Source organism: Eleutherodactylus coqui, chromosome 3 (assembly GCF_035609145.1).
Source record: "Eleutherodactylus coqui strain aEleCoq1 chromosome 3, aEleCoq1.hap1, whole genome shotgun sequence".
NCBI classification, from domain to species: Eukaryota; Metazoa; Chordata; class Amphibia; order Anura; family Eleutherodactylidae; genus Eleutherodactylus; species Eleutherodactylus coqui.
This window is the reverse complement of record NC_089839.1, coordinates 282188435-282214185: the sequence shown is the minus strand read 5'-3', so window position 1 is coordinate 282214185 and position 25751 is coordinate 282188435. Positions and strand designations below refer to the sequence as shown.

General features: G+C 45.4%; 1 protein-coding gene and 1 long non-coding RNA gene across 4 annotated transcripts in view; one reads left to right on the top strand and one right to left on the bottom strand.

Annotated features, from left to right (window-relative positions):
- LRP8 (LDL receptor related protein 8) overlaps positions 1-1248 on the bottom strand; it is a 234577-nt gene extending 233329 nt beyond the window's left edge. For all 3 annotated transcript variants that reach the window (XM_066597574.1, XM_066597576.1, XM_066597575.1), the window contains exon 1: positions 1121-1248. In XM_066597574.1, coding sequence (XP_066453671.1) covers positions 1121-1196 — 76 coding nt within the window. In that variant the 5' untranslated portion in view covers positions 1197-1248. The remainder of the gene's footprint in view (positions 1-1120) is intronic.
- An 11983-nt stretch (positions 1249-13231) lies between these two features.
- LOC136621809 (uncharacterized) lies at positions 13232-21073 on the top strand. Its single transcript, XR_010791276.1, has 2 exons — positions 13232-14522; positions 14557-21073. It is a non-coding gene; the product is annotated as an uncharacterized lncRNA (long non-coding RNA).
- Positions 21074-25751: the final 4678 nt, after the last annotated feature.

Below are 25751 nucleotides of genomic sequence, written 5' to 3'. Positions count from 1 at the left end.
CAACCTAATGTTCCTCCTAGGACTGTCAGTGTCACTTCTCGCACACTTCTTCTACAGGAGCCTCCAGCGCACTAGCGGTTTTTTTCATCCGCGTGGAGTCCCCGATTAAAAAACGGATAGCATACGGAACGCCTTGTGTTTGTCTCACAAAATGCTTCGCCGGAAAACCTTTTTTTTTCCCCCTCGGACTGAAGTCGCACTGACCCGTGCAGATCCAGCCGTACAGGCAAGGCTCACCCATTCAAATGAATGGGGATAGAAAAAAAAAAAAGACAGTACTCCTATGCCATCTGTGTGCGGTCCGTGTGCTGCCCGCTTTTGCCCGAGATGCAGAAAAAAAAGAAGAATTGGGTCTTGTCCAGCTTCTTTTTTTTTGATGGAAGTAAAAACGGATGGCACTCAGAAGTTAAAAAATTGACTTTACACGGATGGAACAAGGAGCTGCACCCATAGATGCAACATGGACGATTTGTAACGCAAGTGTGCGCCTAGCCAGATTGTGCCAGTCTCGGATGGCACAAAAGTTACAACCGACTGCAACTTTTCCCCAGATTCTTGCACAAATTTAGTCGCCCAATCATGGTACTAAGTAGCTGCAACACATCCTACACAGAGATTACGCACCACTTGGCGGTATTATGTTATTACTGCACATGCCAGGCTCCTTTTTGCTACACACTGGCACTGGGCAGAAGCCATTGTACAAGATGTTGGCAGTAAAGTGCCCAGTATGTGCCACCCAATCTACTGCTCCACAGAGCAACCTGCAAAACTTTGCAGCCCCCCCTCCCATAGGAGTTTATGGAAATGGTGCAGAACTGCAGCAGCAGGGGGGCATTTTTACTGGCATCTATTGAAAGTGGCATTACTGAAATCGCAGGGAAGTCGCAGCATATGCACAGGAAGTGAAAGGGCACCAAGGGTGAAGTGCATGGGTAGAGGTGAAACGGGCACAAGGAGAATGCGGTGGGCACAGACAGAGGGGGGTGACAGAGGGGAGCCAGTGATGGGGGTCGCGGCTGCTGGAGCTGATGTAGCCCGGCCTGGATGTGATGGAGGAGGAGACACCGCACAGGAGACAGATGAACACGATAATGAAGCCCCGTCCCCGCGTCCTTACCTCTTCCAGTGCGGGTCCCCAGCACCAGCAACAGTAGGAGGCCCGGGATGGCCCCGCTGCTGCAGCCGCTCCTCATGGTGCCTCCGCCGGGTCCCGGGGCGCATGGAGCCGGCAGCCTGAGCACTGATGGCCAGAGATCCGCCCACAGGGGTGTGACCGCCAGGGGGCGGGGCCTCCAGAAACCTGCAAGCGTTCCACGTAAGGCTTTGACAAGAGGAGGCGTGGCTATCCGGAGGCAATCAAACGGAGGGGCGTAGCCGCTGTCATCCTGCGGTGTGTGACACGCCCCCATGTGGGCGGGGAAGAGGAGGAAATGCAAAACAAACTGTTCGATTAACTCCTTAGTGTCCGGGAACTGATCTCTACAGGCTACACACGGGGACTAGAAGTCTCAGCAGGGTTCAGGCTGGATTACCATGGAGTCTACGACACTAAAACGCCTCCGTCTACAGAAATTCAGTTCATATCAATAGTGAAAACATAGGATTTGTTATTATGTTATTTACTGCAGTGGCCAAATGCTGCCAATGGCATTTTGAGGGCATCATACAGCAGTGCTCTAGTTGTGGCAGTTTTGGTACAATCAGAGGAATTTACTTAGATGGATGTTTTTTTTACACCTGTCTTAGCGGTATTTACACAGGTGATAACGCGTGAGTCTGTGTCATTGTGAAATGCACGGCGCTCACCGCTCACGCACCCATGATATTCAATGGGTTAATTTCCGATTTTCATTCTAAAAAACCTATAGTGCGAGATTAAAAAATCGCAGCATGTCCTATATATAGCGATTCTGCTGCGAGAATCACCCCATATTCTGTATGGGAGCAAAAAAAACACGCATTGCACTGGCATTTAAATGCAATTTTCCTGGGAGTGCGATGCATTTTTTCCATTTTAACTATTGACGACACATACAATTTTTTTCACAGGCATGAAAAAACGTGTGTATAGCGATGCGAATCGTGTATTATTATTGCAGAAATGCATAGGTGGATACTGAAAATCACAGGCTTACAAGTGCGATATGGGTCCTATTTCGTATGACCGTGTAAATACAACCTCAGGGCTCAGACACATCAGCGTTTTTATTTCCATTTTGAACGGATCAATTTTTAAAAACATGGAATGGACTATAATACGGAGTTAAGACAGAAAAAATGGAAACCATAGTTTTCTTTTTTTTAACGGCTCTGGTAGATGGATTCATTAAAGAAAGGAACCGTTTCTATCAGTTTGTTTCCATTTGCTTCCGATTACATCCGCTTTAATTCTTTTGCCTTTTCAATCTTCTGCCCTGCGCATTTAAAAACGGATCTGTAAAACATACATCAAAAATGGAACGAAACCCAAATGTATCCATTCATTCATCACCCATTGACTATAGGCTTTAACATGAAATACCGGATGGTCGAGCGGAAAGCAAACTGACCCCATTATAGTTAATCAGTTGGTTCTGCACAAATTGCTTCCATCATAAGACAGATCCATTTGGCCAGGGTTGCTGTTTTACGGTTCCCCGGATGGAGCAGGAAAACGGAACCCCCAAACACAAATGTAAATGAGCCCTTGAACAGAACCATTGTTTTCTGCTTGGCTGCTTCTCAGATGAAAAAGCTAAACGGAAAACAAAAGCGTAGATGTGAATGAGCCCTTAACCCTTTCCAATCCACTGTCTGACGTCTGAAGACATTATGATTTAGGATTTTACAGCTCCGATGTTGGAAGACGTCCGCCGGGGTTCTCTTACTGTATATTGCCAGCCTCTCTGCTGTCGGAGCCTATCCAATGTGTCACCTCATGCAGTACTGGCTTTAGCCAGCAGATAGCGCCGTTGTATAATGACAGAAAAAGAGTAAGCCCCCTAGGAAAACCACGATACAAATTGGATTGGAAAGGGTTAATCTATAATGAACCGGAGTGAAATGCACCAAATGTATTAAAAGGCTTCAGTAACTTTGGCGCATCACTGGCCATCCCATGACCTAGAATGTCAAATCTACACTATGCACTGGCTTCAATTTTCCCCAAATTTATGCCAGTTTCGGGTGTAAATTATAGTAAATCTGTTCAACCGCTGATGGCACCTCCCCATCTTCTAAGTTCCCCTTATATTTTCGAAAAGTGGTGAGGATGATGGAAAAGACGGGCCTTATTTAACCCTTTCCAGGAATTTTTAGCTATGGGTTTATTTCTTACTGGAGAAACCACCATTGAGATGAAAGATACAAGTATAATTTTTCTAGTAAGAAAAAAGAAAAACTGGCACAATGACACAAAGTTTAGGAAAAGTTCAGAACTGTGGCATATCACAGTGTACAATCATATGATAAAAGTCTAAGCTAACTTCAGGCGCACCAACTGGGTCAGGGAGAATGGGACCGACCCCTGCTACCAGAGCTTGGGGACTTGCACCAGCTATAGACAATACGGACTTCATGAAGTCCTAATAATCATATACTGTGTCTTGCGGGGTGAAACAAGGTGGTGGTGGAGAGAAGAGATAGCGCTATGTGATGCTTTAATAGTTCTTCACTAAGGAAACTTTCAAGGAACAGTAGTAACAGGGGGTTTCAATCTGGCGGAAGCAGCATATGGCAATGGCTCTCAGTACTGCTTGGCTGTATTCAGTCTCTAGTAATCTCGCTCCCCAGGCATTACTCATCCGGCAGAACTTGGGCTCTCTCTGGCAACGGCTCGGAACTCAACAGGGGTATCTCCACTATGACGACTACGTCTGCTCACACAGGGCTTCTTAGCAACATCCTTCCCAGCACAACTCCTGCGGGAGCATATACCTCAGCTTCTTCGTGTTTCATGTCAACACAATACGTAACCATGCTGAAGACATATGCTTCATCATCAGAACTCCTCGTTCTTCATGGAACCCACTACTTAAGGCCCTTTTTTCATACAATGCCATGCAAAGGCGTAACTTGAAGCTTCTGGGCCCCAATGCAAAATCTGTAACAGGGCCCCCAACTATAATGCTTTTTTCATAGTACTAGGCTTACTATATGGAGAAGAGAGGCCTTATGGGCCCCCTTAGGGTCCTGGGGCCGGGAGCAACCGCATCCCCTATAGGTATGCCCCTGATATTAGCCTCCAATATACACAGCCATGCTGCCATTCTCTGCGTGTGTGCCATTACAATTTGTCAAGTCATAGTTACTATGATGACACATTATGGAGTAAATCCCCACCAAAATTATTAAAGGGGTTGTCCCGCGGCAGCAAGTGGGTCTATACACTTCTGTATGGCCATAATAATGCCCTTTGTAATGTACATTGTGCATTAATTATGAGCCATACAGAAGTTATAAAAAGTTTTATACTTACCTGCTCCGTTGCTGGCGTCCTCGTTCCCATGGAGCCGACTAATTTTCGCCCTCCGATGGCCAAATTAGCCGCGCTTGCGCAGTCCGGGTCTTCTGCAGTCTTCTATGGGGCCGCTCGTGTAGAATGCCGGCTCCGTGTAGCTCCGCCCCGTCACGTGCCGATTCCAGCCAATCAGGAGGCTGGAATCGGCAATGGACCGCACAGAAGCCCTGCGGTCCACGGAGACAGAGGATCCCGGCGGCCATCTTCAGCAGGTAAGTATGAAGACGCCGGACCGCCGGGATTCAGGTAAGCGCTGTGCGGGTTGTTTTTTTAACCCCTGCATCGGGGTTGTCTCGCGCCGAACGGGGGGGGGGGGTTAAAAAAAAAAAAAAAAAAAACCTTTCGGCGCAGGACAACCCCTTTAAGCAAATTTTGATTTTGGTGCAGATTTTGCTTTGTCTTTGACCATGGAATTCACTCATTGCACTACAATGGAGCAAAAAGAGCATGCCGAAACTCTATAAATCTGCAGCATGAATTTGCAGATCTTCTCATCTGTAAGGCCCCCCTCACATAGGTGCTTTTTACTGCGATAAGTGTGGCGCTTTCAGCACCACTCTAATAGCGGTACAATGCGCCCTTTGTTTTCAATGGAACCACACACAGAGGCGGAGACAGCTGCAGAAAAGTGCCGCGATTTTCGAGTCACACATGTTCTATTTTGGGACGTTTCAGCGTTTTTAAACGCCCTAGCTACAGTATGTGAAAAAAAAGGAATACTCACCTAGCCGGCGCCGTCCGGGTCCCTGCAGCTGCTCTCCGAGTCCCCGCCGGCTTTGGTGAAGTTGACAGCCTCCAAAGGACCATCTCTTACTGGTAGCAGGGTTGAAAATCCCGCCTTCAGCAAGAGATTGCTCTGATTGGCTCTCAAGCACCGCTCTCAGCCAATCAGAGCCAGCGCTCGATGTACCAATCACAGCCATTCAATGAATGTACATTGGTGAGGAATTTTGGCTAGCATTCCGCTGTGTCTGAACTCACCCTTAAAGCAACAGTGCAGCGCACAACTTTAAGTAACATTGTGGAATTTACACACTCCTTGTAGTTTCATTTGGTCACAAAAGGCTAAACACTATTGAGGGGTTAATCTGTTCGTGCAGACGCTCACAAGACCACTGTTATGTTTTTTCAGCTTTGTTCACATCTACATTGGAGGATCCGTCAGGCACATGTTAGCATCTCAGGAAGACTGTGTCACATATCTAAATATTGTACTGCATTTGTATCTCTGCCCTGTCCCAGGAGATGGAAAATCATCTACAGTTATCTAGCCCTTCTGGTTTCCTCAGCCCTGATTGACAGATATCTATGTGAGAGGAGGGGTTGGCGTTAGAAGGTGTTAAAAGTTTCTAGAAGGGTTTTGGTCAAAGCAGAGAGTGTAGTGAGTTGAGTAGGATAGAAATCTGCCCCTGCTCCTCACAAATAGCATACAGAACCCAAAGTCGCAGGTTGTTTTCAGCCTAGAAAGGAGTACTAGCTTGTGTGTCGAGACCAGCCGGAGAAAAGCACTCCTGGACTGAACCCAGAAGTGAACCCTTAGCTTGGATAAGGTACAAGCAGCATTGTGAGTGGATACAGGCTAATGGAATCTACAAGAGAGAAGATGGGACTCATTCTTATATAGGCCGCCTGCAGACGAGCGGGTCGGATCCGGCAGCGAGAATTCTCGCCGCGCGATCCGACCCGAGCGCCTGCAGGGACGAGCGCGTACTCACCCGCGCCTGGCGGCCCCGGCTCTTTCATGTGCCGGCTGCCGCGCAGCCGGCGCATGCGCAGACCGGAGCCGGCGGCCGGGTGAGTGCGTGCCCCGCAGAAAATTAGGACATGCCGCGGTTTGTTTGCCGCGCGAGATTTCGCGCGGCCAAACCGCGGCCGTCTGCATAGGAGTGCGTATTTTAATGCACTCCTATGCAAACTTTCAGCGGCAGAAATCCCGCGGCGGGATTTCCGCTCGTGTGCAGGCGGCCTAAAGGAAATCTGTCAGCTCGAATATGCTGTTCAAACTGCAGGCGTGATGTTGTGGAGCAGGAGGAGCTGTGCAGATTGATATATAGTTTTATAGGGAAAGATCCAGTATACGAAGGGCGTTCATTAAAGATTTTCCCTGACCGAGTTCTATTTATCGCAGGATGCTGAAACCGCAGATATGTAATGATATAAGTCTCTATAGGTTACGTGCCAATTTGCAACTCTGAACTGATAACGGTCTTTCTTTTACAGGTGTTCAAGTGGTGCGAGGTCTGATAATGGACCCAGTGGAATACAGAGCAGTCATCAAGTTCCTTTACTCGAAAGGCTGCACACCAAGGAAGACGTTCGAAGAGGTTTTTGGAGAGGATTCCCCATCATATGATGTAGTCAAGAACTGGCATCATCAATTCAAATGTGGTCGGACTTCAGTGGAAACGGCTCCAATTCCAGGGCGACCCCACTCTGCTTATCGATGAACGCACCATCCAGCAAGTGGAGGCTACCATTTTGGAAGATCACCGTGTAACCATTTGTGACCTAGCCAAAAATGTCAAGGTTAGTGTGGGGTCCGTGAAAAAGATCATCCAAGGCCATCTTCATATACATAAGGTATCCACTCGCTGGGCTCACCAGCTGCTTACATCTTTCCAGAAGCAGGAACAAGTCAAATGCTCCCAAGCTCTTTTAACGATGTGCCATGGAAACCTGGAGAATTTTTTCAACAGACTGATCACACAGGATGAAAGCCGGGTCCATCACTATGATCCGGAGACTAAAGTCCAGTCGATGCAATGGAAGCATCCGGACTCACCGCCTCCAAAGAAGGCACGTGCCCAACCCTTGGCAGGAAAGGTCATGCTCATAGTCTTTTGGGACCGGCATGAAGTAGTCTTGATGGATTTCTCATGACAACAGGGGCATACTATGCTTCACTGCTGCGGAAATTGTGGGAGGCCATCTTAAACCAAGAGACGTGGCATGCTCACGAAAGGTGTACGCCTTCTGCAAGACAGTGCCCAGTTCACAACTCACATATTCGAGGCACGCTGCTGCGGGTATGAAAATCTACCTCCTTCCCCTTTATTCACCTGACCTCGCAAGATTGGACTTCCACCTTCTCTCTGAATTCACAACGTGGCTTTTGGAGCAACCTGTCCACTTTTACAAGCGAGGTGTTTACAGTAACATAAAGAGATATGTGTCCCTAGGTGGCACCTATGTAGAGAAGGACTAATAACCGTGCCAAGTTTCCTTGCTCTCAGTCCACAGGAAATGGGGCTGGGGAAATCTTTAATGAACGCCCCTTGTAACTTCTGAGCTGAACAGTCCAATGGGTGGTCCTATCAATGATTGACACCTATCTGTGTATGTACATGCAGGGAAGGCTGTCAGTCAGGGGTGATTGTAGTTAAAGGGACTTAAAAATTAGCGGTAGTGATGGGGTAAAATAAAAAAAGACACACACGCCTCCGTCAATGTCCCCTTGCTTGTGGCAGGAACTCCAGTCCCTGTCGCTCTGACCCCAGAACAAGCTACAGCAGTCAGGTGTATTTCAACGAATCACAGGCTTCAGTGGTGTTTTTGCCATGAATGTCACGTGACCAGCGAAGCCTGTGATTGGCTAAGTGGTCATGTGCACAATGAATGGCATATGATGGCTGCAACATGAGAATCTAAGTGCAGATGTTGATGCAGATTTTAATGAGGTCCAGATATGTTCTCCACTTCATGGAATTGTGCAGCATATTGCGCACCTCCCATAGACTACTATGGGGACCATTACTGTGCAAATACGCAGAAAGAAAGAGCAGGTCCTATTTTCTTGCACCCAACCGAAATGCATGCAAAAAAGGCGTTCATGTGAAAGAACTTATTGACATCAGTGGGTTCTATTCCCCGGATGACTACAATATATTCCTAAGGACTTCTTTGGATGAAAGTATTTACACGCATTTTAATGCATGCAAAACATACGCGCTCAAATACATCCGTCTGAAGAAGCCCTTAGGAATACATTATGTTTATCAGTCACAAGAGGCAGAAGAAAACTCTGCAGTGCAGTGGATCAAACCTGTTGACTTAGGTTGCACCACTGGCGTAACTATAGAGGGTGCAGGGGATGCAGTTGCACCCGGGCCCAGGGGCATTAGGGGGGCCCATAAGGCCTCTCTTTTCCATATAGGGAGCCCAGTACTATGAATAAAGCATTATAATTGGGAGGCCTGTTACAGGCTTTGCATCGGGGCCCGGGAGCTTCAAGTTACGCCTCTGTGTTAAGGGGTTAAGAAAAGTTTGGGGGCCCCAAGATAAACTTTTGCTCCCGGGCCCATGAACCTTTAGCTATGCCCCTGGGTTGCACTTAACTGCAGCATGCATCCATAAGCAACTTGCCCGTGGTCCTGACTTGTGGCTGCATTGAGCTCTCTATATTCAGCAGTGGGGTAGGAATTTCTGACATCACAATTACATTATTTTGACCAATTCAAGGCCCAAATAGGGAAAATTCCAATAGATGAGATTTATATTCTTCATTTCGGCCCCTCAGTAAAGTTCTACAGTTTCTTAAAATGATTTCATTCTTAATTTTTTTTTTTCGAAAATGACTTTGAAATTTACTTTTACAATATTAAATAAGACAGAAATCTCTCGTTCTTTCAAGTAAACGTGTATTACTTACTTTATTGTGGCAAAAGCTCCCATTGCCTTTGAAGTGACGTGCGCACCATATCAAAGGACTGTGTATGAAACGGGATTTTGATGCCTTTAAATATTCCTGTCGCAGGTTATCTCATTCCTGATCTCTTGATAAATGTTTAAAATGTTCTCAATTACATTAAAATAAGGATCAACCATGCGGCAGATCATTTTAAATTGATCTTAATCAAGTAATATTAATGGATTGACTCACTCTAATAAGTTCACCGTTTACTGGAATAGACATGGCAGACGGTTTTATGAACTTGTTTGCATTTAACGGAGCCATTACATCAAGATCTTAATGCTTTGTCTTCACAAGAGTACGTAGCAAGTACATTCTGATAACATCCTCCTCCCAATATTTGACCTGTTCTACATAATTTCTGCTGCTGTCAACCTGGAGCAATTATCTGGTTTCACCTCTGCACTGTTGCCCATTTATTTGCACTGAGCCATATAATGCATGCAGCCAGGGACAGGCACAATTATCTGGACCACCAGTCAGTAATGGCCATGAGCCCCTTACTACCCCATGGTACAGTATTTTATTTAATATACTTATATATACTTATCCAAGGGTGCCCCTACCATGAGGCAACCTGAGCCTGCTGCCTCAGGCGGCAGTCTGCAGGGTCTCAGTGAGGAGGTATTGGGCTTGCCACCCAACTAGTATCTATTTTTTACCAGCCATATTAATGGTTGGTAGCAATAATTGACAGCTGCGAGGTGGCTGGGCTTAAACCCCACAAGTATTTCATTCACTCTGTCAGTAGCTCAGCCTACGCACTGTAGTCTGGGATGTCTAACCTCTTCCCCTGGCATCTGCGTTCCTGAACACAATGTGGCGGCTAAACAGACCTACGGCCAAAGTGATTGCACTCCTTTTGAAGTTGCTGAACAGCTAGAGGTCTAGTACAGGGGTCACTATTACTACTGGGGCCACTATGGGGGTCACTATTAATATTGGGTCCACTATGGAGGTCATTATTAATATTGAGGCCACTATGGGGGTCACTAATAATATTGAGGCCACTATGGGGGTCACTATTAATATTGGTTCCACTATGGAGGTCATTATTAATACTGAGGCCACTATGGGGGTCACTATTAATATTAGGGCCACTGTGGAGGTCATTATTAATACTGGGGCCACTATGGGAGTCACTGTTAAGACTGCAGACGTGAACAGAGTCACTATTACTATCAAGGCCATTAAAGCGCACACTATTAATACTGGGGTCATTAAGGAGGACATTATTGGTGGCGCTTTTACGCTGTCACTTTAGACAGGTCTCAAAGGTTCAAATATGTGTTGGGTATCGTATATATTGATGCTTTCAATGCCTGTAAAATGACTGGTGGTTTATTTTGCCCCTGGGGGGACAGTGTGCCACTTTGTCTCAGGCAGCATAAAGGCTTGGAGCACCCCTGTAGTTAACTAAACTCCTTATGGGTACCTGGTAGTCCAATATGTATATGCCACCTTGTACCTTACCCCTTAACCAAAGGTGTGAACTGAACTGTGCTACCATTCGTTATGCCGTGGACTGCCAATTTCCTAGTAACCATAACTAGTACTGTCACGTTCAGCATCGCCATATTGCTTTTGCACTGTTTTTCTATGTTATGTACTAACCACATTTACTTGCAGGTACTGTGAAGTCTAAACAGTTAACAGCCAGGTATTATTATAATATATGTAATTGGTCCTAAGTAACATGCAGATGCTGAGCACAGAGCCATGAAGGTAGCTTCTGACATCTCGTGGTTCTTATTGTGGTGCAGTGGCACTGAGTACAGCATTGTTGATGAACTAAAGACTGACTGGACTACAAGAATGATATGTATTTTCCTATGAGATTGGATAGGGTCAGCAAGCACACGGCTAAGCCAAAGACCTTGAAACCCTGTCGGAGGTGATCGTCTGCCCTTGCCTCTTGGACTGTGGACTGTGATGTTGTGTGGGGTTGTGGCCTGTAGAGAATCTTCTTCAGCAAGTATTCTTGGTAAAATGGGATGGTTCTGGACCACTAAATGGAAGTCTATACTGTGGGCTATTGGCACTCTGGAAAAACTCTCAATAAACCAAGTCATTGGGTGTAACCTGTTGCACTTAGTTTTGCTCTTTTCAAGTGAGTGTACGGTGCAAGTAACAGAAACTGCAACATAGTAACATAGTATGCTAGGCCGAAAAAAGACAATTTCCATTCAGTTCAGCCTGTTTCTGCTCTCCTATGTTGATCTAGAGGAAGGCAAAAAACCTGCAGAAGCCAATTACCCCACCCTGGGGGAATAAAGTCTTAACCGATTCCATAATGGCAATCAGAATAGTCCATGGACCAACAGTCTTCAGAGAAGGTTTCTTCCTGATTCCAAGTCCAGCAGTCAGAAGATCCCCCTATCAACAACGCATTCTGACTATTTAATATCTATATTCTGTAATATCATAGCACTCTAAAAAGACATCAAGTCTCCTCTTAAACTCCTCTATCGATTTTGCCATCACCACGTCCTCAGGCAAAGAGTTCCACAGTCTCACTGGTCTTTAAATAAAGAATCTCCTTCTATGAAACCTTCTTCCTTCTTGTTACCTAATCCTGTCATAATCCTGGGTACAAACAGATCATGGGAGAGATCCTTGTATTGTCCCCTAATGTATTTATACAGTTATTTGGTCGCCCCTCAACCGTCTCATTTCTCGGGTGAATAATCCCAATTTTGATAGCCTCTCTGGGTATTCTAATCCTTCCATTCTGTTTATTAATTTAGTTATCAGTCTTTGAACCTCCTCAAGCATTGCAATGTCTTTCCTGAGCACCAGTGTCCAGAACTGTACACAGTATTCCATGTGGGGCCTGACAAGTGCCTTATATAGTGGAAGAATAATGTTCTCGTCCCTCGCGCCTATACCTCTCTTAATGCACCCCAAGACTTTATTTGTTTTTGCAGCAGCTGACTGGAATTGCTCCAGTTAAGTCTATAGTCAACTACCGTGTTTCCCCGAAAGTAAGACAGTGTCTTACTTTCTTTTTATCCCCAAAAGCCAGACTATGTCTTACTTTCGGGGTATGTCTTATAATAAAAAAAAATCATTACTCACCTCCCCCGGCGTTCTGTCGCGCTCCGGCAGGATGTCGCTCGCTCCTCGTCCCCGGCGCAGCATTGCTTTCTGAATGCGGGGCTTGAAATCCCCGCCTCCAGAAAGCTAATACACACGCCGTCAGCCAGTTACAGCCATTCAATGACAGCATTGAATGGCTGTGATTGGCTGAAGGCGCACGTGGCTTCAGCCAATCACACTATTCAATGACATCATTGAATGGGTGTGATTGGCTGAAGCCACGTGCGCCTTCAGCCAATCACAGCCATTCAATGATGTCATTGAATAGTGTGATTGGCTGAAGCCACGTGCGCCTTCAGCCAATCACAGCCATTCTGTAACTGGCTGACGGCGTGTGTATTAGCTTTCTGGAGGCGGGGATTTCAAGCCCCCGCATTCAGAAAGCAATGCTGCGCCGGGGACGAGGAGCGAGCGACATCCTGCCGGAGCGCGACAGAACGCCGGGGGAGGTGAGTAATGATTTTTTCTTTTTACGGTATGTCTTACTTTCGGGGTACGGCTTACATTGGCCGACCCCCCTGACACCCCCGATACGTCTTACAATCGGGGGTGTCTTACTATCGGGGAAACACGGTAGTACCCCCAGGTCTTTTTCCATATCACTTTTCCCTAGCAGTACCCCCTTTAGTGTATATTGGTGACATCTATATTTCCTGCCCATGTGCATAACCTTACATTTATCAACATTGAACATCATTTGCCATTTTTCCACCCAAGCCCCCAGTTTATCTAGGTCCGTTTGTAGCCGTACCTTGTCCTCTGTTGTATTAATTATCTTGTATAATTTTGTATTATCTGCAAAAATTGACATTTTACTGTGCAGCCCCTCTATCAGGTCATTGATAAATATATTGAAAAGAATGGGGCCTAGTACTGAACTCTGTGGCACTCTACTACCAACAGTGGCCCAATCAGAGCACAAACGATTTATTACTGTGATAGACATGATAATTATTTAGTATAAAATGTCTATCGCTATTTGTATATAACCCAAATGTATTTTGCTATTGTAATGACTTTCAGCTCTGAGGAGTTCAAAGGACACACACAATCTAATCATGGTATTTGCTAGCCAATGGATGGGTGATGTATTTGCTCTAAATACATCGAAGTTGCTCAACCAGTTTCTAAGAAGTTAAAGGGCCATAGTGTCGTGTATATCCTGTGTGTTTACCTAGGCCCCCTTCCACTCTTCAAACACAAGCTAGTTAAACACATCTTGTCAACTACACAGAATTCCTTAAGGTTGTCTGCATGCTAAAGAATACAAAGTCCATACTATGGCGGACGTGAGAGAGGGTGGGCAGAGAGGTGGGCAGAGAGGTGGGGGATTCTGTATGATCCGACAAATGAGAATCCTATATGTTACTGATGTAACCTGTTGCACGCCCATTGTGTGTCTGTACAATAAAAGGCCCTGTCTGGCTGTTTCTGGACGGAGAGCCATTTTTAACATGAGATTCATACCTTGTGTTTGACTTGGTCAGTGTGCGCATACTGCTTCCACACAATTAGGAAAGCGACAAAATACCCCAAAGCCTGCTGGAGAAAACCGTAATCCAGCACAATTGGAGTCCCTGGGTGAGCGAGTGGATCTGTGAGGTCACAGCCTGGAACGTACAGAGATCGGCAGATGGCACGCAGAACTCAGGGGCCCGAAAATCTACAGAACACGGTAAGATTGCTTTATCTACCTGTGTCAAAGCTGGGTTCTGACTGCTTTTCTGCCTGTTCCTGAGCCAGACTGGACCTTCACTGAAAGACAGGTAATAACTCTAGTTCTGTCCACTCGGGAAAATCACCACGTTACCTGTCTAGGGGTATTTTGTACGCTGTGTATGCTGTTATGTCTGAGACGGTTAAAAATTGTGTATACAAGACCAAGAGATAAATTCTGTGAGGGTTAATGTGTCGGGAGGGCGGACTCGGCTGTTTAAGTCTGAGGGAACACGCCAGTGACACGTGCTCCTAGGTAAAACTAGTGTGAGGTTAGGAAGATTTATGATACGTATACTTAACTTTATGATTGAGCGTGTTATGTTCTCATATGTGGAAAGGTATATACGTATGAAGTATAGTCGTGCTTTGTGACGGCTGATTTCTCCAGAATATTATTGAGGTTTTGGTCATTGAAAATAATCGTCAGTCTCTGTGTATAGCTAAATGTCCTGTCTAAGACGTGTACAGGAAGTGCTCTTCGGGATTGCTAGTAGACCTTGGGTTGATATAAAGGTAGATGAGATATATACCTTGGGTTGATATAAAGGTGGATGAGATATATATATACCTTGAGCCGTTGTGGGTATTCTCCAGTAATCCCGTCTGTCTGGTATTATAGAAAGAATGTGCAGTGTTTATTGTTGGGGGGAGGGCTGCTGATAAGAGTGAGCTGAAAGCTTTTTCCAATTAACCCTTTCTGTTTACTTTGTCGTTCCCTGTGTTTTGTAGAATTAATGTGCATTGTAATCTGAGTGGGAAAGAGGTTATATGGGAAGGATTTGAAGAAAGCAGATTTTACAAGAGAAACAGTACTGTGTGCAGAAACTTCGAATAGGCTAGAATAAGCAGGTAGCATAGAGTTGAGCAAAGTGAGCAAGGCCAAAGGTCAGAGAGCTTGTCATCTGGTTGCTGAAGGCAGCAGAGTTTACTGAACATGTAGAAATGTTATACAAAGAGAAGGACCAGGAAAAGTTGCAGAAAGAAATGTTAGGTCATGGACAGGTAAGATAGGTTGTAGAAAGTTTTCAGAAGATGAGCAGGAAGCCTAGCAGAAAGAAATGTGTTTTTAGATTGCTAGAAGGAGGTATAATGTAGTTAAGAGATTGAAGAGGGGAAAGCATGTAGGGGGGTATGTGTATTGCTTATGAACAATGTAATGTCTTTGTGTTGACTGCGGCCCCTCCCTGTAATGGCGGCCGTGCTTGCAATGTTTACAATCCAACATAGTGTGACTCTGCAGTAAATGTAGTGAGGCCTGCCCCCACCCTGAAGTTACTTCCCCCCATGTGCTCACTTTCAGGGTGTGTGATGTTACTTCCGGTCCCTCCCCATCCGGGACAGGACCTGGCCCCGCCCCTTCCTCCTCCAGCAGCCATCTTGCCTCACCTGGAAGTGCTGCTACTCAGCAGCCATTTTGCCTCACCTGGGAGTGCTGCTGCCCCTGGCCCCGCCCGTTCCTCCGGCAGCCATTTTGCCTCACTTGGGAGATTTGTAGCCCCGCCCCTTTCTGCCTCTGGCGGCCATTTTGCTGCATTTGGGAAGCCTATATTTCCCAATGCCACTGTATCCAGTGCTAACATCATGATTGTCTGAAGTAAGGTTTTGTTTGACCAGACTTTGTTACGCTCCAAGATGTGGCCACTTTGGATGTGTGATAAGTTCAGGGAAACAAACCTTTGTGGAGATGCAGCTTGGGACATAGTAGATGACTAAGCTGGTTTATAGCGCATGGAAGATTGGAGTTGATGCATGGGGGGCAGAGGCCGGGAATACATGACAGGGGACGCTCTCTCATGTTCCCAGGGGCTCTGTTTTCCACTGCCCGCTTCTCCAATGGATGCTCAGACAGATGATGTTATGGAAGGCTCCTACAGATGGAATAATTTCCCTATAGTCACCCAGCAAACTTTTTCATGCAATTTGGTGAAGTAATTTTACTTTTTATGTGAAGAAAGAGGGACTGAATTGCCCAGAGTAGGATGTTAAGTCATCCGTATTCTTTAGTTTTTCTTTAAGCCTTTTGTATATTCTAGTGTCAGTCTACACTGAAGCTATAATTATATTCCGACAGGAGAGTAAAAGCTAAACGCTGGCCATACCCTGAAATACTATTACACTGGGTGACGTAAAATTTGAATTGTGTGGCGCCCCCTTGTGTTAAAAAATGCTAACTGCGACCTGAAATAAAAAAAAATTTTTTTTTAAGGAGATTTTCGCTCAGACTTCGCTGCATACAATGTCACCTTGACCTACAAAGTGCTTGTTTTTGTGCCTCTTGGTTTACTAGTTTGAACGCAATGACTCTTTTTCCATTGAGTATTGCGGTTCAAAAGGGGGGAGGCATAGGTGATCTGGGTCATAGATGATCTAGGTGTTGTAGATCAGCTATTGGGTTTGAAAAAAATAAATAAATGATTTTGTGCTACAAGGTTCCGAGCCATGTGAAATAGAACATCAGCACGATTATTTAGTACTAATTCAGTAAGAAACTGCAGATATGCAAACAGTTACCAGAACCCCTGTTGATAATGCATATGTTGAGCTTTTTGCAGATGGTACCAGGGTGAGGATTGATGACTCCACATCGGATATGCAGTGGTCACACAACAAGATGTCCTAGAAGCAGAAGCTCTGCCTCCGCATGTCACAGTACAATAAGCGGAATGGAAGGCCCTCACTGAGGCGTGTAGAGTGGCGAGAGGTAAGACCGGCAATCCTTTACACTGACTCCTGGTATGCATTTGGCATAGCTCATGATTACGGCCCAATATGGAAGGCCAGACAGTTTTTTACCTTAGTAGGACAACCAATTGAGAATGGTGCAACGGTACAGAGTCGCATGGAGGCCCTACTTCTACCTGACAAAGTTGAGAGTTCGCACCGATTCCTACACTGGAGAGGCGAGAGACGACACACTCGCTGACAGCGCAGCAAAGGCAGCGGCCCTCAAGCCGTGGAAGAAAGAAGAAAGATACTGACAGCATGAGTCAGTGGCAAAAAACTTTGGACATTGACAAAAATTTGGACTTTGATATGCTAAAGACTTTTACAGTTACAAGCCAGCAAGGAAGGAAAGAATAAATGGACTAATATGGGAGCAGCAGAAACAGGACAGCGTGTGGTGAACAGTCAACAGCACTTGCCCACCACAGTTCCTGTATCCCATGATGGCCCAGCTGATGGACGGAAAGACCCACCTAGTAAAGCAGTAATGACGACGACGCTTGAAAGAGGTTGGGCGACTTCTAGGTTCTCTGTAGCTGCTGCATCATTTGTCCGGTTTAGCATGATCTATGCCATGGGTAAGTCAGGGCAGAAGTAAATTTGCCACACCACACTTGCCGGGACCACTCTACCCATTTCAGGGATTGCAAATTGACTACGTTCAGCTCCCACTTGTTGGGAAGTAGGAATACGTGCTTGTTGTTGATGTCTTTGCAGGTTGGAGGCCGACCCTGTTACCAAGGTAAACAAGTAGGTAACCGCAAAGAAGCTCATGAACGAGGTAAACTGTGAATATGGGGTACCAGAGGTGATTCAGAGTCAGACAGAGGTATAAACTTCGCAGGTGAATGTAACATGTCATGTCTGCTCTGGGTGTATCCCAGGCCTTTTACATACTGTACCACCTTTAGTGTAGTGGAAAGGTGGAGAGACGTAGTGGCACGCTAAAAGTAAGATACTTAAAAATGACGCCACTTTGGAAAGACTGTCATCCAATAGCCTTATACAGTGTTAGATATGAACCCAGGGGGGATTATACATTATCTCCCTACGAGATTGTTTGGGCTAGCCCCAAGACTAGGTCGTTACTATCCTCAGTAGTTACAATTACAATCTGATGTGTTGACTGAGTATGTGATTTCCGTTGTTAAAGAACTAACCAAAGCCTATGCACAGGTGTTCTCTTCCAGACTCAGAGGCAGACACTGGGACACATATCTTGCAGCCTGGGGATTGGGTGTGCATCAAGAAGTTCCCCAGGAAGCACCCTCCTGAGCCCCGATTTGATGGCCCCTACCAGGTGCTTCTGACTACTGCCACAGCTGTGAAACTAGCCGAAAGACTTACATGGATCCATGCTTCATACTGTAAGAAAGCTTCAGATCCGGGAGACCAGTCTTAGTTGTGCCAAAGACGTTACTCTGGTTAGGGCTAGTGAGAGAGGAGGGTGGCAACTGGAATCCTTAGTCGGAAGAATATGAGGGTATGGTTACCTTCTGGTATAACTCGTCCAATGCTCAAGTAGCCGCATATTCCTTCGACTATTGTACTGTGGTCCCGTGTCTAGGCGCAAGATCCCACCGCAGGCCAGATTTAGCTCAGTCCAGCTGGTTATATGACTTATATACCCGGGGAATACAATATGTTTGCGCCACTGATAACGTCTGGGGAGAAGACTGCCGTTATTGGGGATTAGTGGGATGGAACGCAGGAACAGACTAGTCCTATAAACCGCGAAGTGCCTTAAATAAGAAAAATAGGAGCGGGAAATCCCTAATTAGTCGTATAACCCTCCTTGAGAATAATGACAGCAGGTATTGGAAGGCTGAACTTAGTATGTTGCTTGGTTTTAATGCGGTTTTTACATTAACCATGGGAGATCCAAGCCCGGGGGACGGGGAGACTTATAGTCTGGGGACATACCGGTACGGGAGGATAGATCCCTTAGGGAAGTTTAAAATAAGGGGTATGGTAGATGCAGCCGAATGGAAGCCTTCACTTAGTCCCGTGCCCATAATTAACCCCCTCCGCCGTAAGATAAAGACCTTGACGAACATGATGATCATAGCCGACCCTACTTTTGAGGACACCTTGACAGTAGCGACTGGCTACTCTGACCAGAATCTCTGGTTGGAGTTGATGAGGTACAATGCTAACAGGAGCAACAAGTCTAACTGTTGCGTGTGCGGTAGTGCCCGACTACACTCGGGGATGGTCCCCCTAAATCTCCCTGTAGATGCTGAAGAGTGGTTTATTAGTCTCTTCACGAACATTTCCGCTAATTACACTGTCCGTGAGAAATGGAAGAAGGAATACTCTATAACTACTTAAGTGTTTTGCACCGGAGAGAGTATTACTGACTACCCTGGAAACTACACCTGCCAGGCAAATAGGCAGGGTGGAGGGAGATTTTTGGGGAACTCACCAACGGGTATTGCTCCTCCTACAGTATGATAGGAGGGGAATAGATGCAGAATCAGGTCCAGTCCTTAGGAGACGTTTACTGGCTTTGTGGAGACATGAGGTAGAGGACCCGCCTGGAGGGTAATTGGACAGGGGAGTGTGCCTTAGTAAAGCCCTTATGCTCCTCCACATCCTGTCAGACACCAACGTTTCCCTTGTTTGAAAAAGATGAAGAGCCAGTTCCGATAATGCCAACCACATGCGCTACCAAAGAAAAAGGAGAAATGTACTAGTACTGCGCCTGCCCCGATCTCCTAAGATGGATTGTCAGTGGAATTCCCATTTGCCTAGGGATAGTGCAGAAGACCTTAGGTTCCGGCGAGGGCACACCCTGTGGGGTGTTAACTTGTACAGATAGAGGGTATGGATGCCCGGAAATGAGCCCAGGGAATCCATGGCCTCCCTCTGAGGTGAGGTAGGGATCCCCCCCCTCCTAGGAGTAGGGACTTACGGGCAGTGGGAAAACCCTGACGCAAGGGTGAGGCGACTTGGACGTGTTCACCATTAGGACTATCTCCAGGAGGGACATTGGTGTGGGTGAAGATTAGGGAGTCCCACGCCGTGCGTACCTGTGCACGCTACTAGTATTGTAACATTATACTAGAGCGAGAAGAGAGACCCCTGGTGGTAGTTTTGATCTACACGTGTACATTGACGTCATGGGATAGCCAAGGGGGGTACCTGACAAGTTTTAAAAATTAGAGACCAAGTTAAAACTAGATTCGAGTCCATTTTCCTGATCATTAGGGTAAATAAATGTTGACTGGATTAATTATGTTTATTATAATTAGCAGTGGTTTATAAATTATACTAGAGACGCCTTATAGGGACTAGTCGACCAATAGGACCTACCTCGACTATGACTTTTAAAATAGAATGACCTTAGATATGACTTTAGCTAAAAAGGGGAGTGTCTGTAAGATGATAGGGGAGACTTGTTGTACCTACATCCTAGACGACACGTGACCCGCGGGTAAAGACGCAGTTGCCATTAAGAAGCTGACCACACTGACTAAAAAGAGCTAACTTTTGGGACCAGCACTCGCCATGGATGAGCGGGTGGTAAAGGATCCTGGCATAGACGGGCGTCGCTGTTGTATGTGAACTGATGATTACCTTTTCTGTTCTAGTCTGCTGTGTTATCCCCTGTGTCAGAGAGACCTGTGAAACTGATGCTGGAAAAGCCGCTCCCATCATGAGTTTGCTGGATGCATCCCCAGAAGGAGTGGACAAGTCCTACACCCCCTTGAAGACCCTAAAACGAACCTTCAACGCGCTCCGGTTATAGGCTCATGCGCAGAAGACTGTGAAAATTAGATAAAGAATTAGAGGATAGACATTTTAAGGGGGGATTGTGATAGACATGATAATTATTTAGTATAAAATGTCTATCGCTATTTGTATATAACCCAAATGTATTTTGCTATTGTAATGACTTTCAGCTCTGAGGAGTTCAAAGGACACACACAATCTAATCATGGTATTTGCTAGCCAATGGATGGGTGATGTATTTGCTCTAAATACATCGAAGTTGCTCAACCAGTTTCTAAGAAGTTAAAGGGCCATAGTGTCGTGTATATCCTGTGTGTTTACCTAGGCCCCCTTCCACTCTTCAAACACAAGCTAGTTAAACACATCTTGTCAACTACACAGAATTCCTTAAGGTTGTCTGCATGCTAAAGAATACAAAGTCCATACTATGGCGGACGTGAGAGAGGGTGGGCAGAGAGGTGGGCAGAGAGGTGGGGGATTCTGTATGATCCGACAAATGAGAATCCTATATGTTACTGATGTAACCTGTTGCACGCCCATTGTGTGTCTGTACAATAAAAGGCCCTGTCTGGCTGTTTCTGGACGGAGAGCCATTTTTAACATGAGATTCATACCTTGTGTTTGACTTGGTCAGTGTGCGCATACTGCTTCCACACAATTAGGAAAGCGACAAAATACCCCAAAGCCTGCTGGAGAAAACCGTAATCCAGCACATTACCACCCTCTGCTTTCTATCTCCGAGCCAGTTCTTTACCCAACTACACACGTTTTCACCCAGACCAAGCTGTCTCATTTAATATATTAACCTATTATGCGGCACGGTGTCAAATGCTTTAGAAGAACTGAAATATACAAGATCAATAGCCTCTCCCAGGTCCAGCCTAGAACTTACTTCGTTCTAGAAGCTGATCAAGTTGGTTTGACATGATTGTCCCCTCATGAACCCATGCTGATGAGGAGATATACCGTTGTTTTCCATGAGGTATTACATGATGGCATCTCTCAGAAACCCCTTGAATATTTTTCCAATTAAAGTGAGACTTACCGGCCTGTAGTTACCAGGCTCTCTTCTTGACCCTTTTTGCACATTGGAACTACATTGGCAATGTGCCAATCCAGCGATAGAACCCCAGTCTTAATAGAGTCCCTAAATATAAGAAATAACGGTCTGTCTATCACGTCACTTAGTTCCCTTAGAACCCTTGGGTATATTTCATCTGAACCCGGTGATTTTTCGATTTTAATCGTTTTTAGCTGACTCTGCACTTCCTTCTGCATTAGGCAGGTGATATTTAGTGTGGGGTTCATTTTATCCCTCTGCATTTCGTGTGAAATTTCCTTTTCTCTTGTGAATATACTTTAGAAAGAACTATTTAATAGATTCACCTATTCCCCATCTTCTTCTATGGTTTCTCCTGCATTATTTGTTAAAAGGCCAGTGCTTTCAGTGCAAATGCTTTTACCGTTTATATAATTGAAAAATAGTTTAGGGTTATTTTTGCTCTCTTTGGCAATCAGCCTTTCTGCATCCTCCTTTGCAGTTTTTATCTTTTTCTTACTGCAAAGACATTGTAACTATTAAAGGGAGCCTGTCATCAGGTTTATGCTGACCGAACCACAGGCAGCATGTCCCTGGGACAGGTATCCACATTGCGCATGTGTTATTTTGAAATGCTGAATAAATATATCTTGAACTTTGACTTAGAAGGGTGCCCTGAGTCATAGGGACATTCTTCAGAATGAATATACTTTGAAGTTTGACTCAGAGTGAGGCTCTGAGTCATGGGAAAGGGCCACCCCACCTTCTCCCCACCCTCATCATCTAGACAGACAGCGCTCTCTATACACAAACAGAGAGAGAGCAGTCACTGTAGATTATGCTGGCAGGGAGAAGGTGGGGTGGCCCTGTCCCCATGACTCAGAGCCCTGAGTGACAGTCTCGCTTTAATGGTTATGGTCCTTTTGCAGGGCAATTAGCTTATTAGTTGCAGCTTCTGTTACGTGCACCATACACTCACTTGAACAGAGAAAAACTGAGCGCAACAGATCACATGCAATGACTTGGTCCACTTAACAGTTTTCCCAAGTTCCCTTTAAGCTGTGTCCTCTCATTGAGAAACATTTTCTTGTTATTTGCAACCAGCAAGTTAAGTGCCTTTTTAAAGAGACTGTAACTGCCAACCCTTGTATCATTACTGCAACTGCCAAGCACTGTGCCTTGCATAGACTCTGTAACTAACAAGCTTGTACACATTGTGATGGTAACTGCTACACTTATGTTTCCTGCGGATTAAAAAAAAAATGAGGTTACTGCACCATCCTCAAGTAGGGTCCTGCAAGTGTATCAAGATTCACATAGAAAATCTGACCCTGTTATAGGACTAATAGGCTATGCTGAGGTTATATTATACATTATCTATACGTAGCAAATTTGTCCGAATTTTTGCAGGATGACAGGATTTCTGGGGCAGCTAATTGATTTCCTCTTATGAAATATCTAATGACAGGGTTTTCTTACGCAAGAGCCTTTTCCAAATTATAAGGTTGAAATGCACCGAAGTATTTGAGGCCATGATTAATGCCCGGGGTTCACAGCAATATGAGCCACCCAGCAAGATATACTGTCAGCAAACGCTGACCTTACATCAGCTTATAGCATTAGCATTGCATCATACTATCCTGTCTGTAAACGTGTAACACTATGTGGTCATGCTGCAATACTTTGTGAAACCCAAACCAACAGTCAGGTTGTCCACCACCGACATAGCAGCTGTTATTGAGGTTGCAGATGACTGGCGTTGCAGTGTAGTGCCCGTCATACCCACCCAGCTCCTTGTTAAAACTACAGTTTGCATTGTCATAGAAGTACATTTGGGAATCATTCTTCTACAAATACAGTGAAAGCTTCCTGAACTCTGTTCTAAACAATTAGCGCGGCATCAAACATCTCTAATCAACGCTGTTCTAAGGATGCTGAATGACGGCGTCAGCTCTGCTATATATACACACAAGGTCCGCATTTATAAATGTTAAATGAGCTGTCACGGAGCATCCTTGATCTTGAAGAGCGTCAAAGAGGCCATCAGATCTAAGCCCGTGTAGTAAATCAAGACGCAGCGGTGCCACCATTGCTCTAGGGCAAATTTTGATGCTTTAACCCACGTTGCTATGCCGCTAGCAGAAGTTGGCTCACTCAGGAGGGGCAAAGAGCTGCAGCGCAGCCAGCTTCAAAAATACTTATGGGTACGCTATTCTGCTTCTAAAACCTGAGAAAAAACTATGTTTTTACAGAGTGATGATCATTTTGGCACTATATGCATAATATATAATGTCTCACTATTGTTCAGAGCCTCCTATCTGTATACTGAGACAATCATGTGCTCAGAAAGCCAAGTACATGGACTGGGAAGGTGTTTTATAAAGGGGGTCCCATGTCCCACTCTTCTCATCACTTGAGGCTCTCTGTCATCACCCTCAGTGACGTAGAGATTGAACAGAGCAGTGGTCATGCCTGCGTGGCGCCACTTCATTCATTTCAATAGAGCTCGGCTACCTTCAGCAGTGCCACTGAAAATAAATGGTGCAGCACCGCACATGAGCGACCGCTGTTCCATTCAATGCTTGTGAACACTATGCCCTCTGCTAGGAAGCCTTGCTAATGGAGCACTCAGGGACCGACCATCGAACTTGGGGACAGTTGTACATCTTCATGATTAATTATACCCAACGTTTTTTTTGTATACAGCTCCTATGCAGACTCTCCATGGTTACAGACTACAAACCCTGTGTAGTCTGACCCTGTGATATACTACCTTTTCTCTGTACCCAAATTCTTGCTTACCCCAAATTTTGTGGGGCAGTAAGGAGCAATTAACAAAATTTGTGTAAGGTAAAGGAAAAGCAAGCATGCCAGTGTATAGTATATACTCTATATACACACACGGCAGAAATGCTTGGGGTTTATGTAACTCTACGGTAATTAAGTATCTGGTTAGTACAGTCCTTTATGAGTCAATACGGGAAGGAAGAAGGAAGTTTTCAGTATTCAGTAGTACATGGAACCTATGGCTCAATAAGGAAACATCAGTAGTATTTTCTCTTCATCTGCCTGGTGGCATTTCCAAACATGGCGGTTTTATGCAAATAGAGCGTTAATGATTGTATAATGATGAGTTACTTTGTGTCTCAATTCCTTTACAGGACAGGAGTGCTTAATAACTGTTATGCACAAATGCTGCTTCTTTAATGATATATTCACACGTAGTGAAAATGCTGCAAATTTTCCGCAGCAGAAAATTCTGCAGCAAATCCGCAGCAATTTCGCATCAGAAACAGAGTCAAAATCTGCACCAACTGCAGATCTGCAGCTATCGGTCTGCGGCTCCTCTCACTGGGTTGCAATAAGCAGCCCCTCACTGCAGGGCACAGAGTTAGGTATGGAGAGTGACATGTGTGCAGGGGTAAAGCTGGTATCACACGACCGGATTTCAATTGCGAATTCCACTATTGGTGTCCGCGCTGACTTTCTGTAGTAAAACACGGGCATTGAAACGCATGCATTTTTGATTATTCATTCCCAGATATGAATTGCGTATTCCATGAGCGGACAAAAAAAATTGCAGCATGATCTATTTTGCTGCTGATCAGCGTGGACGGCCACCATTGATGTCAATGGAGGCGCCCGACGCATATCCTATACACAATTAACATTGAGTATGGGCTTCAGGTACCCGTGTCATCGTTTAGCGACATCGCGGGAAATACAAACAAAAGAAACTGTACTGCACATGATCGCATGTGAGCCTCCGCGGTCATCTACAATACAGGTTAGTGCCATATACAGAGTCACTGACCAGACTTACAGTCAGAATCTGCTGCAGGCCTCCCACATGCGGAATCCAACCCACTCGTGTGAGCCCGGCCTAAGGGTCAGAGATAAAAAATGCTTGCTCTAAGGGGCAGAGTGTGATTTGTAGGGTAGTAAAGACAGATATGAGATGTGGAGAGAGAAGGAAGGTGCTCCTATGTGTTATCTGGAGAGAAAATGAGACCTTTTGGAGAAAAGAGAAAAAAAGTAGTTCTGAGACAGAAAAGGGTTCTTTACTGTAAGAGCAGTGAGACTGTGGAACTCTCTGCCTGAGGATGTGGTGATGGCAAAATCCATAGAGGAGTTTAAAAGGGGACTAGATGTCTTTCTGGGAAGGATATTACAGGATATAAATCTTAGGTTAACCCTTTCCAATCCATTTATTTTTTTCTCATCCATTCTCCCCAGCTCCAAAT